The sequence below is a fragment of the Rhinopithecus bieti genome, unplaced genomic scaffold, assembly GCF_001698545.2.
Source record: "Rhinopithecus bieti isolate Rb0 unplaced genomic scaffold, ASM169854v2 scaffold_6946, whole genome shotgun sequence".
Taxonomy (NCBI): domain Eukaryota; kingdom Metazoa; phylum Chordata; class Mammalia; order Primates; family Cercopithecidae; genus Rhinopithecus; species Rhinopithecus bieti.
The window spans coordinates 137,487-153,433 of record NW_016805697.1 but is presented as its reverse complement, the minus strand read 5'-3'; the positions used below and the strand labels follow the sequence as shown (position 1 = coordinate 153,433).

General features: G+C 43.5%; 1 protein-coding gene across 1 annotated transcript in view; it reads left to right on the top strand.

Moving 5' to 3' along the window:
- Positions 1–6: 6 nt before the first annotated feature.
- GATA6 (GATA binding protein 6) overlaps positions 7–15,947 on the top strand; it is a 30,296-nt gene continuing 14,355 nt past the window's right edge. Inside the window, exons 1-5 of the mRNA XM_017873523.1 lie at positions 7–351; positions 5,036–5,202; positions 9,549–9,674; positions 10,845–10,932; positions 11,028–11,129. Coding sequence (XP_017729012.1) covers positions 27–351; positions 5,036–5,202; positions 9,549–9,674; positions 10,845–10,932; positions 11,028–11,129 — 808 coding nt within the window. The 5' untranslated portion in view covers positions 7–26. The remainder of the gene's footprint in view (positions 352–5,035; positions 5,203–9,548; positions 9,675–10,844; positions 10,933–11,027; positions 11,130–15,947) is intronic.

The window sequence follows — 15,947 nt, the reverse complement described above, 5'->3', positions numbered from 1 at the left end:
GCTTCCCTTACTCGCCCAGCCCGCCCATGGCCAACGGCGCCGCGCGGGAGCCGGGAGGCTACGCGGCCGCGGGTAGTGGGGGCGCGGGAGGCGTGAGCGGCGGCGGCAGCAGCCTGGCGGCCATGGGCGGCCGCGAGCCCCAGTACAGCTCGCTGTCGGCGGCACGGCCGCTGAACGGGACGTACCATCACCACCACCACCACCATCACCATCATCCGAGTCCCTACTCGCCCTACGTGGGGGCGCCACTGACACCCGCTTGGCCTGCAGGACCCTTCGAGACCCCGGTACTGCACAGCCTGCAGAGCCGCGCCGGAGCCCCACTCCCGGTGCCCCGGGGCCCCAGTGCAGGTAAGGGTCGCGCCTCAGGGTCAAGTTGCGGGTCCAAAGCGCTGGGGCGCACGGGGGACGTGGAGCAGCTACTCCACTCTGTTTTCAGGACTTTGAGGCCCTGTTTTGAGGACTTTCTCGTCCGGGTGCACGGAGGTCGGCCTGGTCCCAGGAAGGATTTGCAGGCCTGTGGCTGGGTGACGAGAGTCTGGTAGCGCTGAGGCGATTCTCTTGTGCCAAGTTCCTTTCCACGGAAGAGACTAAATGCACATCTGTACCTTTGTGCCTTGGAGAAACTCAGGGCCTTGATGAGTAGTGAATGGCCTCTGCTATTGGGGAAAAACGAGGCTGGGAGGGAGCTAAGAGCGCTTGAGCCCCATCGCAGACCCTACTTTGGGTGAGTGGAAGAGATTCCACGATGGGAGTAAGTCTGGGAGAGTGGCGGACACTTGATCCACCCCCAAACACACATACAAGCACTTGCAGACTCACCCAGTTTAACTCTCCAAAGGGTGTGTGTTTGTGTTTTCCTAGAGAAGGGTATTTAGAAAAGCACAACAGAAGAACTTAGATGTTCCTAGGGAAGCTGGTTGGCGTCTTCTCTCCCACAAGGGAGAGAGGGAAAGAAAAGATGAGAGGGCACCTGGAGTGGTCAGACTTGTGACTTTATGCTGAAGGAGAGCTGGTGGATAGGCCCTTTTGCTTGGCATCAGCTGGGCCCTAGTCTGGGACTGCTGCTCACATGGCCAGGCTGCAACTCAGGCATCCTGGAGCTGGGGCACCTATTCTCCCTTCGAAGTTTAGCCCACCAGTTTTTCAGTTTCCAGTTTGACTCATACTCTCAATTCCTGTGTCTGGGAGCCATTAGGGGGTAAACCGTGAAAACGCTATTGTCAAAAATACCTGGAAATACCTCGTTTTGAAAAGTGTTTTGTTTACTCCAGCACAGGAGTGTGTGAGCCCTGTTAGGCTGCTTTTCTCAGATGCAGCATTCTGCGTCTTTGGTGCTTTCAACTGGCTTCTCTTACTATATATTTCACCTGTTTGATAATCTTTCTAAGGAAACAACACCTTTTTTTTATTGTTGTTTGTTTGAGGGGAGGTGTGGGGGAGGCCCCTTGAGTCACAGAGGTGGCAGAGTGGAGGAAGGCACATTAATCCAAACAGTCCTACCCCGGTGTCTTGTGTATCCCAGGTCTCTGCTTCTCGTGGGAGCCTCGATGCTGCCTTTAGGGACAGCAAGTCAGTCCTTCTAGGGGCCAGGATTCCTTAGGATAAAATGGGACATTCCCAACCTTGTCTGCAAAAGACACCCTGGAAATGCAAGTGGTCTGAAAGTGAAGGAACAAATTTGAACAGCTCCCTGATAACCTAAGTTCTTTCTGTCTTCTTCCAAGTGCTGCAAGACTTGGTCTCAAAATTCCTTCTTTTTAGTTTTGCTCTGTCACCCAGTCTGGAGTGCAGTGGTCACTGTAACCTCCACCTCCCGGGTTCAAGTGATTCTTCTGCCTCAGCCTTCCAAGTAGCTGGGATTACAGGAACGTGCCGCCACACCTAATTTTTGTATTTTTAGTAGTTTTTGCCATATTGGTCAGGCTGGTTTTGAACTCTTGACTTCAGGTGATCTACCCGCCTCGGCCTCCCAAAGTGCTGGGCCTATAGGCGTGAGCCACCACGCCCAGCGAAATTCCCTCTTTTTGCTTCTGCTGCAAAGCTGGCCCTGGAGACCATATTTCCATGTGTGGAATGGGATCGGGGACCCTGTTGAGATTTGCACTGTTGACTTGGGACTTGAGAGTCGAGGGCTCTCTTCCTTACCGCTGCATAGGGACCCATGTTTGGCTCCCAGGAGCAGAGAGATGGAGAGACTGGGAATCTCTAAAGAGGCAATGGTTGGGTGTGAAACTTATTTTGTCAGTCGGGGAGTTCGTAGGGAATGTGCAAGGGTGTGTGAGTTGGGTGAGGGCTAGCTGCAGCTTGAGCCAGCGCCTGCAACTCTGCCTATTTCTTGACACACCTTAGCTTGATCTCCAGGTTCCTTTCCTCCAATCTTCCAGCATTTCATATGGCTGAGAGAGTCTTTAGATGTTTACAATAACTGGTTCTGTATGAGAAATCCCTTTAGAGGCAGTATGGGGCAGTTGTGGGCAAGTTAATATGTTGCTTTTTGTTTTAAATTTAGCCTATACTTTTCCTAATTTTTTCATCTTCTGGGCACACCACAGTTAGAGAAATTTTCTGTAGACCTAGAAGATTTGTTATTTTTTAAGCATTTTTTTAAAAGTATGTTTAAAAAAATGGGAAGGGATTTGGGAACACCCAGCTTTTGCATAGAGTCTGTTAGGAAATCAGGAAGTGACTGGGACCAAGCCAGTATTGGGGTGAAGGGTGGGGAGTGAGTGACCCTAACTTTGCTTGTCCTCACAGGTACTCTGGGGCCAGCTTCCTAGCTAGATTTCCTGTTTCTTAGATTTTTTTTTTTTTTTAAACAAACTGTTTTTGGAGGCAGACACTTTAAACACCAGAGCTAAAACCCGAGTGCTGAACTTGATCAACCCGCACAATCTGGAGGCTTCTGGAACCCATGCTATGCACCTCTTGCTGACTGGGTAGATGGGATGAGCTTACTCTGGGGTGAGCTCAGAGTTCTCACACCCCTTTATTTCCTGGATCCTACACCCTCCTAAGCTCCTGCAGAACAGTGTTTGAGTCCCTGTGTCTTGGTGCCACACACAGAAAGACAGGTGGTGGTGCCCTTCTGCCCTGAATCTGTCACTCCCCAAGGGCACCCCAAACAGCCATGTTAGGAGAGAAATGGTGAGTTGAAAAGGGGGAACTTGGTGAGCAAGCCTCCAGCACAATCAGATATACAGACAGCATTTTTTTTTTTTTCGTTTTTAGTCATTTAGAGGATTATAGCTGCCTGGTGGGTTTGGGAAAGAGGTTGGGAGGGAATGAGAGAGATTTTATTTAACTAAAAATAAGCAAACATCCTAGATTGTATTTATTATTTATTCAAAGTGGACTTTTAATTAAATTTTGTCTTTGGGTTTTCAGATGACTAAATAGTTCTACCTGGGGAGTTCACGCTGTCTTGTATTGGGATTCTTATTGTTCCCAGGCAGAGGACTGGGTTTTCCAGGGAATGCCCCACTCCTGTATCCAGAGGGGCTCTGATAGGTAACATTTTAAAGTCAACAACAAAGACAAATACCTTGTTTAACTTCAGTGTCCTTGAAGTCCTGAGTATTTTACTGATTACCATAGTCAATAGTGGCTTTTAGAGCAGAGAAGAATAAATCTTTGTGATCTGTTGTGAGTTGCAGTATCCCCATGACAACTTTGAACTCGGGCTGTGTAGGATGCTAGTTTCTTTAAAACTTAATAAGAAAGGAGAAAGGAGACTTGTTTTGTAAATAGTATTAATGGAATTAAAGAGTTTTTATGCTAAAGTCATATTTAAATATCGTTACCCCACAGTTGATGGTAGACACAAGCAATAAACTGCAAGGGGATGAGAAAGAATGAAAAGGTTCACCAGCACACAATCTTCAGCTAAAACTCTAAAGTGTGATGTTTATTTACTTTAAAAAGTGATGCAGAAATGCTTCTTCAATAATGCAAAACTAGAACATTTAAACCTTCTATAATCTAAAGAACCTTAAATGGTGGTCTATACATTTTTTTTTTTTTTGGTCTATACTTATAAGTACCTATCTCGTTTTTAGAGACATTTATTCTTCCATATTTAACCTTCTTGAGAAGTAATAAATGTTACATTTACTCTTAATTAAGATTTGTTTTATTAGCAGGTTTAGGTTATTGTGAATTCTGAAAACTAACCAAAGAATAATAATAATAAAATTATGTAAAATAAACGCATTTTAAATAGATTGTATAACTCAAAATGATCACTGGGAAGGTCTTGGTAATTTTCTTAATCAGTTAAGGTGTCAACCTTTTATCAAAATAGAAGCAGTTGGACCCACTTCTAAATCAGGGGATTTTAGCATTTGATCTTTGTGGCATGAAAATAAACTCTGTGTTTAATGTTAGTGCATTTTCCCCCTGAAAAGATGAGAGTAATTTTCTCATTTCTAGTTTCTAACTAACGTAGGTGCCTAAGAATAGTACTTTTAATTTCACTTGTGTATCTTTAATTGGAGAAGAGGCACATATGGACCGGTGGCAGATGTAGAAAATACTTTTTAAAATTACTTGAGATAAAAGTTAATGAGGCAGCTTCGGTCTGTCCCCGGATATTTGTGGGTTGCAGCGGGGTTCAGTGGTCAGTATTGCTGTGTGGCTTGCTCGGGTTTGGCAACGACGTACTGTAATGATGATGGATTTTAGTCTTTAAAAGCTCGGGGACAGCCTGAGAGTAGGGATCAGGGGACTCAAGCGACCTCCTCCCCACCGCTCATCTCGGACTCTGACGTCCTCTGCTTCCAGCACTGTCTCTTTCCCGGGGTCTCTACTGGGGCGCCCCGGGTGTGCAGAAGTATTGGACAAATGGTCAGCGGATCGATAGTGACGAAATAAAAACCCTGCTCCTGGCTTTGCGGCCAAGGAGAAAAGCGCAGCCGGGAAGGGTGCGGGCAGGGAAGCCGGGCACCCGGGCTGGGGGCCGGGGTGCCCTGGGTGACGCGGGGAGGGACGGGTCAGGGGCGGCCTCACGCGCCCTCTCGCCCCGCTGTCGCCGCAGACCTGCTGGAGGACCTGTCCGAGAGTCGCGAGTGCGTGAACTGCGGCTCCATCCAGACGCCGCTGTGGCGGCGGGACGGCACCGGCCACTACCTGTGCAACGCCTGCGGGCTCTACAGCAAGATGAACGGCCTCAGCCGGCCCCTCATCAAGCCGCAGAAGCGCGTGGTGAGTGTGACCCGCCCTGCCCCTGGCTCGCGGCCGGGCCCCGGGCTCTCCTGGCCCTGCCCGCCCCGCCCTGGCTCTGCCTGCCTCCGGCGTCCCCCTCCCTGGGGACAGGTGCGGCTGCCCCGGTCCCACCCGAGCTGGGACCCAGCGGTACCATCCTGTCCCGGCTGTTCCAACGCCCACCCGCTGGCGCCCAAGTGGAGGTTACCCCGAAACCGGCGTCTGGGAAGCCAAGATAGCCTTTCCACATATTTACGCGCAGGGAATGACGTTCCTAAATGACAAAAACAAAAACAAACAAAAAAGGAAGGTGCAAAATGTTACCATGTTTCAAGCAAAAAAAGAAAAAAAAAACTATATATCTCTAGGTGTACTTGCCAAAGCACTGTAATAATTCTGGTAAGATAGGCAAAAAATTGGTGATGGTAACCCGAGGAGAAAAACAGACCTACCGAGACTGGGCGAAGGAAGACTTTTTTCACTGTGTATGGTTTAGATTTTATCCTTGAAAAACCATGCTCACTTATACCATCCAACCCCCCGAATAGAATATGCCAGAAATCCACCCACCCTCTCGCCTCCTCACAGCCACATTCTTTTGGGTGCCTTTTACTTTGTCCTTTCCACCTTCTTCGTCACTTCTACTTCTTATCCTCAGGTGTATCCCCAAATTCCGTATCTTGGATTGCCCTTGAACCTAGTGAAAATTTATTTGCTCTAACTTTTGTTATTTCGAAATCGGAGAACCTCGTAGAACTTGAGAAAACGTGTGGTGTGTATGTTCTTAAGTTGAGCATTTTCACCAATTCGCACACACGTAGTACTTTTTATCTATTTATTTATTTTTGAGACGGAGTTTCACTCTTGTTGTCCAGGCTGGAGTGCAGTGGCGTGATCTCGGCTCACTGCAGCCTCCGCCTCCAGGGTTCAAGCGATTCTCCTGCCTCAGCCTCCCGAGTAGCTGGGATTACTGGCATGCGCCACCACACCCAGCTAATTTTTTTGTATTTTTAGTAGAGACAGGGTTTCTCCATGTAGGTCAGGCTGATTTCGAACTCCCGACTTCAGGTGATCCGCCCGCCTCGGCCTCCCGAAGTGCTGGGATTAAGGGCGTGAGCCACCGCGCCCGGCCACCTTGTTTTAAAGTAAGGGAATCCTGATTTCAGGGATTAATCTTGTATTGTCATTGTTATGTGTGCTTCTTAGCCGGAGAGAGTATTTACCGCTGTAATGGTTAGAGAAAATAAAGGAAAGCTTTCACCAGCCCCATTGTAAGGCTAACATTTGTTTAGCGAAGTACTCATAATCTAATAACCCTTTAAAGCTAAATATGTTACAGTTAGATGCCAGACGTCTTAAGTATCCCAGTAATTTATTTGTTATACTCTAATTAGCAGGAACAAATGCTACACATGTTGTTTGTGTTAAATAGATTAGAGTGAAATTACATCACAATGTAAGTCTGACGCCTTAAAGAGAAGCAATTAGTTTTATGGTTGGTTTTGTTTTAATGCATTTAAAATAAAGTGGCCGAGGTTAATTTAATGAATGTATATGCCTTACACTCGTCACAACCTCCCACAGCTTAAAATTTTCTTTAAAGAAATTTTAACTGCATTGTGTGACTCTCTGTGAGTTTCATTTTTTCTTAAATGCATCATACTAAAGAAGAAAAAGTAGTAAGTGGAAAATATCCCACAGAAGTTCCTTGTGTTCATATAATAGACAACACACGAACAATGAAACTGATTTATTTTTCTGGAAAGGCACATTGAGCTGAGTACTAACTGAACTCTCAAAGGTAACATTTTCTAGAGATTGAGCAAAAATTTGGTGGAAGAGTAGCCATTTAGGTTCCAGCTGCATTATAAATTTGATCTAGTAACATATTTAGATAGTGCCATTTGTTTTGTGCATGTACCAGTAGAAATAACTTAGAAGAAAAAAAAAAAGAACAGTTTTTAGCATTTCTGAATCAATTAATTTTCTTTGTGCTTAGCAGGTGTCTTGGCCATAACCAAGGTCAGCAAATATGCTTTGTAAATGGGTTATAAATGATACCAATTGAAGGGTGTGTCACTATCAATGAGGTCTCCTTGTGGGCTTCTTATTTATGGTTTTGATGGATCTGGCTTAGTTCTCAGAAACAGAATGTTGAACTCAAGTTTGTTTAGCCAGCAGTATAGAACCAATCACTGTGAATCTGAACTTGCAATACATTGCAAAATAAGAGATTTATGGTGTAACTTGAATTCTTTGTCAGTGAGGAGTATGACTGAGATCACTTGTTACAAGGAACTTTTATAACCCATTCACCTGCATTTCACATGTTTATGAGGACTGGCTTCACTTATGATCTGCAGTTGACAGTCATAAAGTCCTTTGTTGTAATGGCAAATTCTGATAACAAGTTTGCTTCACATTGGCTCCAAATTCCACTGGAAACTGTCATAAATGACTGGTTTATAAAGTGAACCTTCCTGTCCCTCGTTTACTAATTTCACATTTATGAAGAGAAAGGAACCCTTTCCTAAAAAATTATTTTCTTTTAACCGCAAAGAAAAAAGAAGAGCCTGGATGTGTAAAGTTTTGTTAATATGTTGTGATTTTAGCAAAGCAGTTTCCCAGGTAGCTCTCCTGTGAGCCAAGCATACTCATTTCAGCTAAAGGCAAATTGATTCTTACCGCTGACTTCTTAGAAATGTTGTAGTGCTAAAACGTTTGCCAGTGTCTCTTTGTGTTTATAACTTATCTGTAAAGAGTGATGCTAAGTAATGCAACAGGATGTGAATCATAAATGCAAATTTTAATTTCATCTTTTAAATTTGCCAGCAAAAGTTTTGGAAGTCTCTGTCCTGTAATCTGTGAATATTCCATACATATTCAATTTATATTTCTCTTCTTCATTCTTTACAATTGATTTTTCTTAACTTTGCAAATTTTGTAATTTTCAACTTAGTTTGGTCCCGAATCTTTCTCTAATTAATTTTTTTTAATATGGAAAGCTTCACGAATTTGGGTGTCATTCTTGTGCTGGGGCCATGCTAATCTTCTCTGTATCCTTCCTTTTTTTTTTTTTTTTTTTTTAACTGAAGCTGTGTCACAATTTTTATAGTAATTTACAGCATTTAAAAGGAAATTTAAGCTTGGCAACTTAAAAACAAGTTTTATATTTTGCTGTTCTGGGTAGGAAATTATATTAGCTTAAACTCCCATCCTTTATAATTAACATGTAGTAATCCAGAGATAATAAATTCCCTTTAAGGATGTTGTGGGCATAAAGAAAACATGGAAATGGGAGTGACAGTGGCAGACAGGTGGCCTTTTACCTTTTCTGGTAATACCAATTAACCCTTTGTATGAACAAAAGTTGAGAATAATACTGATAGGGCAAATACATTAGTATCACTGCATCTAAGACAATGGCAGCATTAAGATGATGCCATAAAATTTGCTTGTATCTTTTGTAAAATAGATAAAACAAAAATACAGGCAGCAGGCAATCGTGATGGTAATTATGGAATGTGCTCAAATATATTTCTTTTTTTTTTTTTTTTTTTTAAAAAAAATTTACCCCCTTTTTGAAATCCATTTCCATTAATGTACTTTCAAAGTTTCCATTAATCTACTTTCAAAGGCCCTTTCAAAGTTTCTGGTTTACTCCTTTACGTATATCTGAGAAACAGACCTGATGATCTCCAGTTTTCAGGGGAAGTGGAGACTGCCCAGAGACATTTAGCACATTGGCAAGTGGCTTGTGATTGCATTTCATGACTTAAATCTCAGACCTGTGATAGTGCACCGCCAACTGCTGTCCACGGTAGGGGGCGGGCTGGGGGGGAGGTGGGGCACTCTCATGTTGATGTCTACCTGTGTTGTTACTTCCGGTGTGTTTTGAATATAACTCTATTTGGCCAACTTTTAGAAAATCTTTTAATTCCCCTAAAAAAGATACCAGTAGTATCTGGGAAACTCTAAATTGGAGAAGAAACCGTGGGTGAAACTCTCCTTGTTAGAACGCTGGTAAAAGCTTTGCATGAAGTTGTTGGCCAACTATATGACTGCTCCCTGGTATTCTTGAATCCATGGAGACAGGGTAGCTGGAGGAGTAAATCAAATCTATAGGGTCTAGCACACTATGCAGACCTCAGATTTCTTGGTCCAGAAAAGTCAGTCTAAGTACACTGCAATTTTTTTTCTTAAGGACCATTTCATTTATAATAAAACAGATACATGCTTGTTGATGACAGGGACAAAATACCTTAATGTATGTATGTAGCATATATATATATATATATATATATGTCACTTATGTTTTTCCGCTTATGTTCTTGTACTGTTTGTAGCCTTCATCACGGCGGCTTGGATTGTCCTGTGCCAACTGTCACACCACAACTACCACCTTATGGCGCAGAAACGCGGAGGGTGAACCCGTGTGCAATGCTTGTGGACTCTACATGAAACTCCATGGGGTATGCCATGTATTCTGCTCACTTATATATACATTTAGTGTCTGGTTTGTATGTGATTTCAGTTACAAAAAATCAGCAAATGAAAGATACTCAAGTGAAAAATTTGAATGCATCTGATTTATTACAGTGTACATACTGAATATATTTACTTTATTGAATCGAAGGTGCTTTTAATTATAATATGAAATATTATCTTATGCACAAGTAGGAAACAAAAAATGCCACCAATTGAACTATTGCAAACGTTCATTTAAGACACATTCCAGTTTTCAAAATGCAAAATGTGAAAATGTGTATTTTAGAATGGGTAATATGGTGGTAACCATTTTAAAACTGCACAGTTAAGGAAATCAATCAAAAATGCACAATCACTGGTCTATATCTCTTAAAAATTTTGAATGTAATCAGACATTTATGCAAAGGAATAATGCATTGAATAGTTACAGTTTGAAATATTTCATAGTTCATTTTAAAGGATTGCACAAAGCATTATAAACACCTCAATCTTAAAAAATAGAAAAATAACCTTGCATCTGTAGGAGGAAGGAAATACATGATCTCTTTTAAATAATTCTTATTCAATGAATAGCTACTCATTTCAAACAATAAACATTAAGTTGAAGGAATTAAATTCTCCTTGACAAATCATCTCATTCTTTCTGAAGGAATCTCTGCATTTGCTGAGGAAAGTGTAGTCTTTGTGCACGTGGGATCTCTTGAGTGTGTATAAAAATTGGATTGAAATTTATGCCAAGTTCTTTTTTTTTCTTGTTTCTTTTTCTTGTTTTGAGATGGAGTCTAACTCTTGTTGCCCAGGCTGGAGTGCAGTGGTGCTATCTCGGCTCACTGCAACCTCCACCTCCTGGGTTCAAGTGATTCTCCTGCCTCAGCCTCCCAAGTAGCTGGGATTACAGGTGCCTGCCACTGTGCCTGGCTAATTTTTGTATATTTAGTAGAGATAGGGTTTCGCCATGTTGGCCAGGCTAGTTTTGAACTCCTGACCTCAGGTGATCCGCCTGCTTCGGCCTCTGAAAGTGCTGGGATTACAGGCATGACCCAGTGCGCCCGGCTGCCAAATTCTTTTAAATGAGGGCTTTTAGTACCAATGTTGGGTCTTTGATTTTTCTTCAATATAATATTAAATTTATGGCCTATGTGAAAATTTTTTAGGTGCCCAGACCACTTGCTATGAAGAAAGAGGGAATTCAAACCAGGAAACGAAAACCTAAGAACATAAATAAATCAAAGACTTGCTCTGGTAAATAGACTAAAATGACATTTGACTGTAAAGTATTTGCCAACCTTAACAGTAGAGCATATGTGTATTTATAAGGTTAATTTTGGCTGTTGCAGGTAATAGCAATAATTCCATTCCCATGACTCCAACTTCCACCTCTTCTAACTCAGATGATTGCAGCAAAATACTTCCCCACAACACAACCTACAGCCTCAGGGGTAAGTGTTAAAACAGCATAGACTCCTAAATGACTGGGTTGCTCTCCAGTAAATTATCTCAAATTTTATCTTATCTGGTAGTACAATAATCTAAACCAACAGTTCAGTTTAGTTAGTTGATACCTAAGAATAGTTTTCAGAGGAAATTACATTTAAATGTCAACAAAATGACAAACTTAAGTACTTTACAAACCTCTTAATTAAGATCTGTATCATTTTCTTTATGGCTAAATTAACCCAAGTAAAAGCAAGACGTTTTGGTTTAAAGAGTTTTAAATTGTTTTATTTCCAGGTTTTTATCAGAGTTGCTATATATATTAATGTATATATTTATGTATTTCTAATGTAGATCAGAAGAACTATGAGGTCAGTGGTGTCATCGATCACAGTGCCCGTAACATTTAAGTAGCTTTTGTTGATCGTATCAATTCCAGCCTTTTTTTGTCATCCACCCAAAGCAAAGCTCATCGTAAAGTGTTATGTGCTGCTGTATTCACTGATTTCCTTTGTCCAATTGTGTTCTTGCTGGGAGAGCTTGCCTTCTTCTAATGCACCTTAATTGTACCGGGGTTTATGTCAGCTATGACAAAACCTAGAAGTGATTTGTGCCACTGTGGACAGGAGATGCCTGGGTCTTTGTGAGGATCATAGACTTAGTTTCTTGTAAAGCTGTGACCAAAACTCAGTTTGCCTCAAGTAAAGAGCATTTTCCCACCCTAATGGTTCCCAAATTTACCTGGAATGCCCTTCGAAAAAATACTGGGCCTTTCCTCAGACCTCAGTGAGCTCCAAGGCAGGGCCTCCGGTAAGCAGGACTCTAAAATGTGCCCTTGTGACCCTTGGGACTATACTGAGACTAGATTAGGACTAAACACCAGCATTTAAATGCCTATTTACTTAGTAATTGTTTTCTACATTTAGTTTTATCCTGAAATTATTTGGGGTACTTTAAAATACTAGAGATTCCTGGGCCCCACCCTGGATTTTCCAAGTCAGAGTCTCTGGGTGTGGGGCTTGGATATCTGTTTTTGAACAAGTGCCCCAGGTGAAATTGGAACTACTGCCCCGGAGGTGTTTGGGAACCACAGACCTGGTTTCTTTCCACCGTATTTTTACTGGCTTTAACAAACAAAAATTAAATATTTAAAACAGAATGTTTAAACTGTGCTTAAAATTATATTTGATATTTTCTTTGTCCTCCAACCCAAATTCTTTTGAGCTTTTCTGTAATGAAACAAAACATCTTTTCAGAGTTTCACAAGGGAAGAAACCTTTTAGTTGTTTTTTGTTGCAGACTCATGGTAAAGAATGATTTTAGGCTTATAAAGGTGGACTCCATGCCAGGGTGTTGTGTTTTACAGGCAGGTTAGATGTAACTGAGGATTGAAAGTGGTAAATAGAACATGTTTCTTGGGAAATGAAAAGATTATTTAAGAACTTTTTTTTTTCTTTTTTTTGAGGCTGAGTCTTGCACACCCAGGCTGGAGTGTGCAATGGTGCAGTCTCAGCTCACTGCAACCTCTACCTCCTGGAGTCAAGCAATCCTCCCACCTCAGCCTCCCGAGAAGTTACGATTATAGGCATACACTACCTCATCCAGATAATTTTTTTTTGAGACGGAGTCTCCGCTCTGTTGCCCAGGCTGGAGTGCAGTGGCACGATCTCAGCTCACTGCAAGCTCCGCCTCCCAGGTTCACGCCATTCTCCTGCCTCAGCCTCCCGAGTAGCTGGGACTAGCAGGCACCCGCTACCACGCCCAGCTAATTTTTTTGTATTTTTAGTAGAAATGGGGTTTCACCGTGTTAGCTGAGATGGTCTCAATCTCGTGATCTCGTGATCCACACGCCTCGGCCTCCCAAAGTGCTGGGATTACAGGTGTAAGCCACCGCGCCTGGCCAATTTTTTTTTTTTTTTTGTATTGTTAGTAGAGACGGGATGTTGGCCAGGGTGGTCTCGAACTCCTGACCTCAAGTGATCCACCTACTTCGGTGTCCCAAAGTGCTAGGATTACAGGCATGAGCCACCATGCCTGGCCTAAAAATATCCTTTATTATGCCCTAGTCCTCAGGAGCAATTATGTAGCTAGAGGCAAAACAATTTGGTTTTCTAAAGCAGGGAGGGAGCTGCCTCTCTCCTAACTGAAATGAAGACTGCTGCCAGCTCCAAGTCACTTTTGTTGGTGGTACAGTCCAGCTTAAATGTGGCAAAAAGACTAATTTGAATGATAAATTGCACTGAAGTTGATATATACCCAACAGTGGGCTTGGGGACTTGGAACCATTGTGGGTGGAGTCTTGTGATTTTGTGATGTAAAATTTCCAAATTGGCTATTAGCAAGTCCTATAAGTTGCCCTCCAGGGAAAGGAGTGAAAAGGCAGTGGAAAGGGCTATGGTCTGGCTAGAAGAAGGGCCTTGGGAGTTCTATCTCTGGTCCTAGGCTTGTTGTCCAAGGATCTCTTGCCAGGGACAGAGCAAATGGAGGTGGCTTGCTGGGTCAGTGCTCTTCAGAGGAAAGATCAGTTCCCCACCAGGGAGGAGGCAAAGCAACAAGGATGTTAAGGATGGAGTTTGAGAGTACTAGTTTCATACCAGGCCTTCAGCTGCAAGCTTCCATCCCTTCGGTAGCCTAGGCAGCCTCCATGGGGACTGAGACGCTGGGAGTGGCTGGTGTGAGCTGCAGCCAGGGGGCATCTTTCCAGCCTCTGGGCTGGGCTGCAGAAACGCTGTCTGACTGCAATTACCTGGGCAGGGGGTAGGGTTGCCGGCCTGCCTACAGACCTCCCCAGTTCCCCAGGGACTGACTCCTGGCCTTGTTCCGAGCACACGGCTGGTGCCTGGGCTTGCAGGGTTTTATTTCATGGATGTCTCCAAAAGCCTCTACCTGCTGTGGCCATTGTGGGGAAACAGCTACTCGTCTGCTGGCTGCCTTTGGAAGCTGTCCCCCTGTAAGAATACCTGTAGTAGGCTTGAGTGGTTTCCCCAGGTTGTTTTAATGGGGTGCCCGCATATGACCGTGGATGCCTTAGCGCTTTTTGATGTCCCCTCTGGGTGGGCTGAGCCTTCATGTGTATGGCATGGCCCATGTGGCAGCCGAGTAGCTATGAAGAGTCTGCTGGAGGAGCCATCTGTGAACAGCTGGTAGAAGCATTTTTAAAAGGTGGCTGTGTTGACAAAGGTGTGTCATTTTCCCATTTTGGTCACAGTGCGTGATGTTAGAAGGCAGCTGGCTTTGTGACTGATTGCCTATAGGATTCTGTGAAATGCTGTGGGTGAAGAAAATATCAGATCCACACAGCCAGGTTGTATCTGGTGTTTAGAAAGTATATGTATTACATACACAGCACTGAGGTTGGCTTGGAGTTTAAGCCTCCTAAGGTAATGCGTCCCCCCCCATGGATCTCCAGCGCTCCCTGTGACTGACTGGTAGAAATTAGTAGTGCAGGGTGACCCTAGTTTGATGGGGCCACGGAGCTACAAAGCAAAGGGCGATCTCAGGCACACTCCCAGCAGAAGATGGAACTGGGACCACATATCCCTCCATTTAGAGGTGTAAGTAGCAGTATCACTGCCTTTCTTTAATGATTGTGAGTTATAGCAAGGAAGTAAAAAACTGTTCCAGAGGCCCATATGAAACATGCTATTTACTTTAATTCCCCCTTGAAAAATCAGTGGTAGATCACTGGTAGGCATTCCCTGCAGGCTTATTTTAACTCCTGGGACATGACAGGAACAGGGTTCTGACCTGCCTTTCATGCGGCCATTTAAGTGATGGCACCAGGGCCTTAGCATGACACCAACGTCCTGAGCTCTCTTGGCCAGGGTGAAAGGAGCCACAGGAGCTGAGTATTGTGGAAGGGTCTATCGTGGTTTTCTGCTTCTGGGAGAGGGGGCTCCAGGGCTCCCCTCCCCTAGCAGGAATGAAGGTGTGGGCATAATTCCTAGTGCACGGCATTCTTCCGGGATAAGTTGTCCTAATGCCATGAAAATGTTTGTGCTGCTCTGAAACCTCATGTCTTAGCTTTATATCCTTGTTAATCTGTGCTTTCATGAGACCTGTGTCTGCGCAGAAAGGAGACATTCCCTCAGATAAGAGTCAGCAAGTCAATGACCTCGCCACCTTATGATTCAGTTTCTCTTGGTTATATAGGCTGTGCGTGTGCTGGAGGCACAGGGAGGGCAGTGTTTCTGTCTGAGATCAGGAGGACTCATGGCCATGCAGCCCTGCTTAAAATATTGCCTATTTTTTCTTTTGAAATTATTTTTGTTTATTAAAAATGTATGTTAAACTTAATTTGTGATAGATGGTTACTTTCTGTGGCAAAAATAGTCTTTCTTTCTGGCTAAGAATTTTCTTATCCATGCAGATTTACTAAAAAATGTATATTTAGTTGATCTAAATAGATAATCAGATTTTCTTTGGGCTGGGCGCGGTGGCCCACCCCTTTAATCCCAGCACTTTGGGAGGCCGAGGTGGGTTGATCACCTGAGGTCAGGAGTTCGAGACCAGCCTGACCAACATGGAGAAACCCCATCACTACTAAAAATACAAAATTAGCCAGGCACAGTGGCGCATGCCTGTAATCCCAGCTACTCTGGAGGCTGAAGCAAGAGAATCTCTTAAACCCGGGAGTTGCAGGTTGCAGTGACCTGAGATTGCATCGTTGCACCCCAGCTTGGGCAACAAGAGTGAAACTCCGTCTCAGGAAAAAAAAAAAAAAAAAATTTCTTTGGCTTTTGTTCTCTATGGATTGTAAGAATACTAAAATCTTTTTTTCCCTTGAATTTCATTTATTGACTGAATTGTATTATATATATATA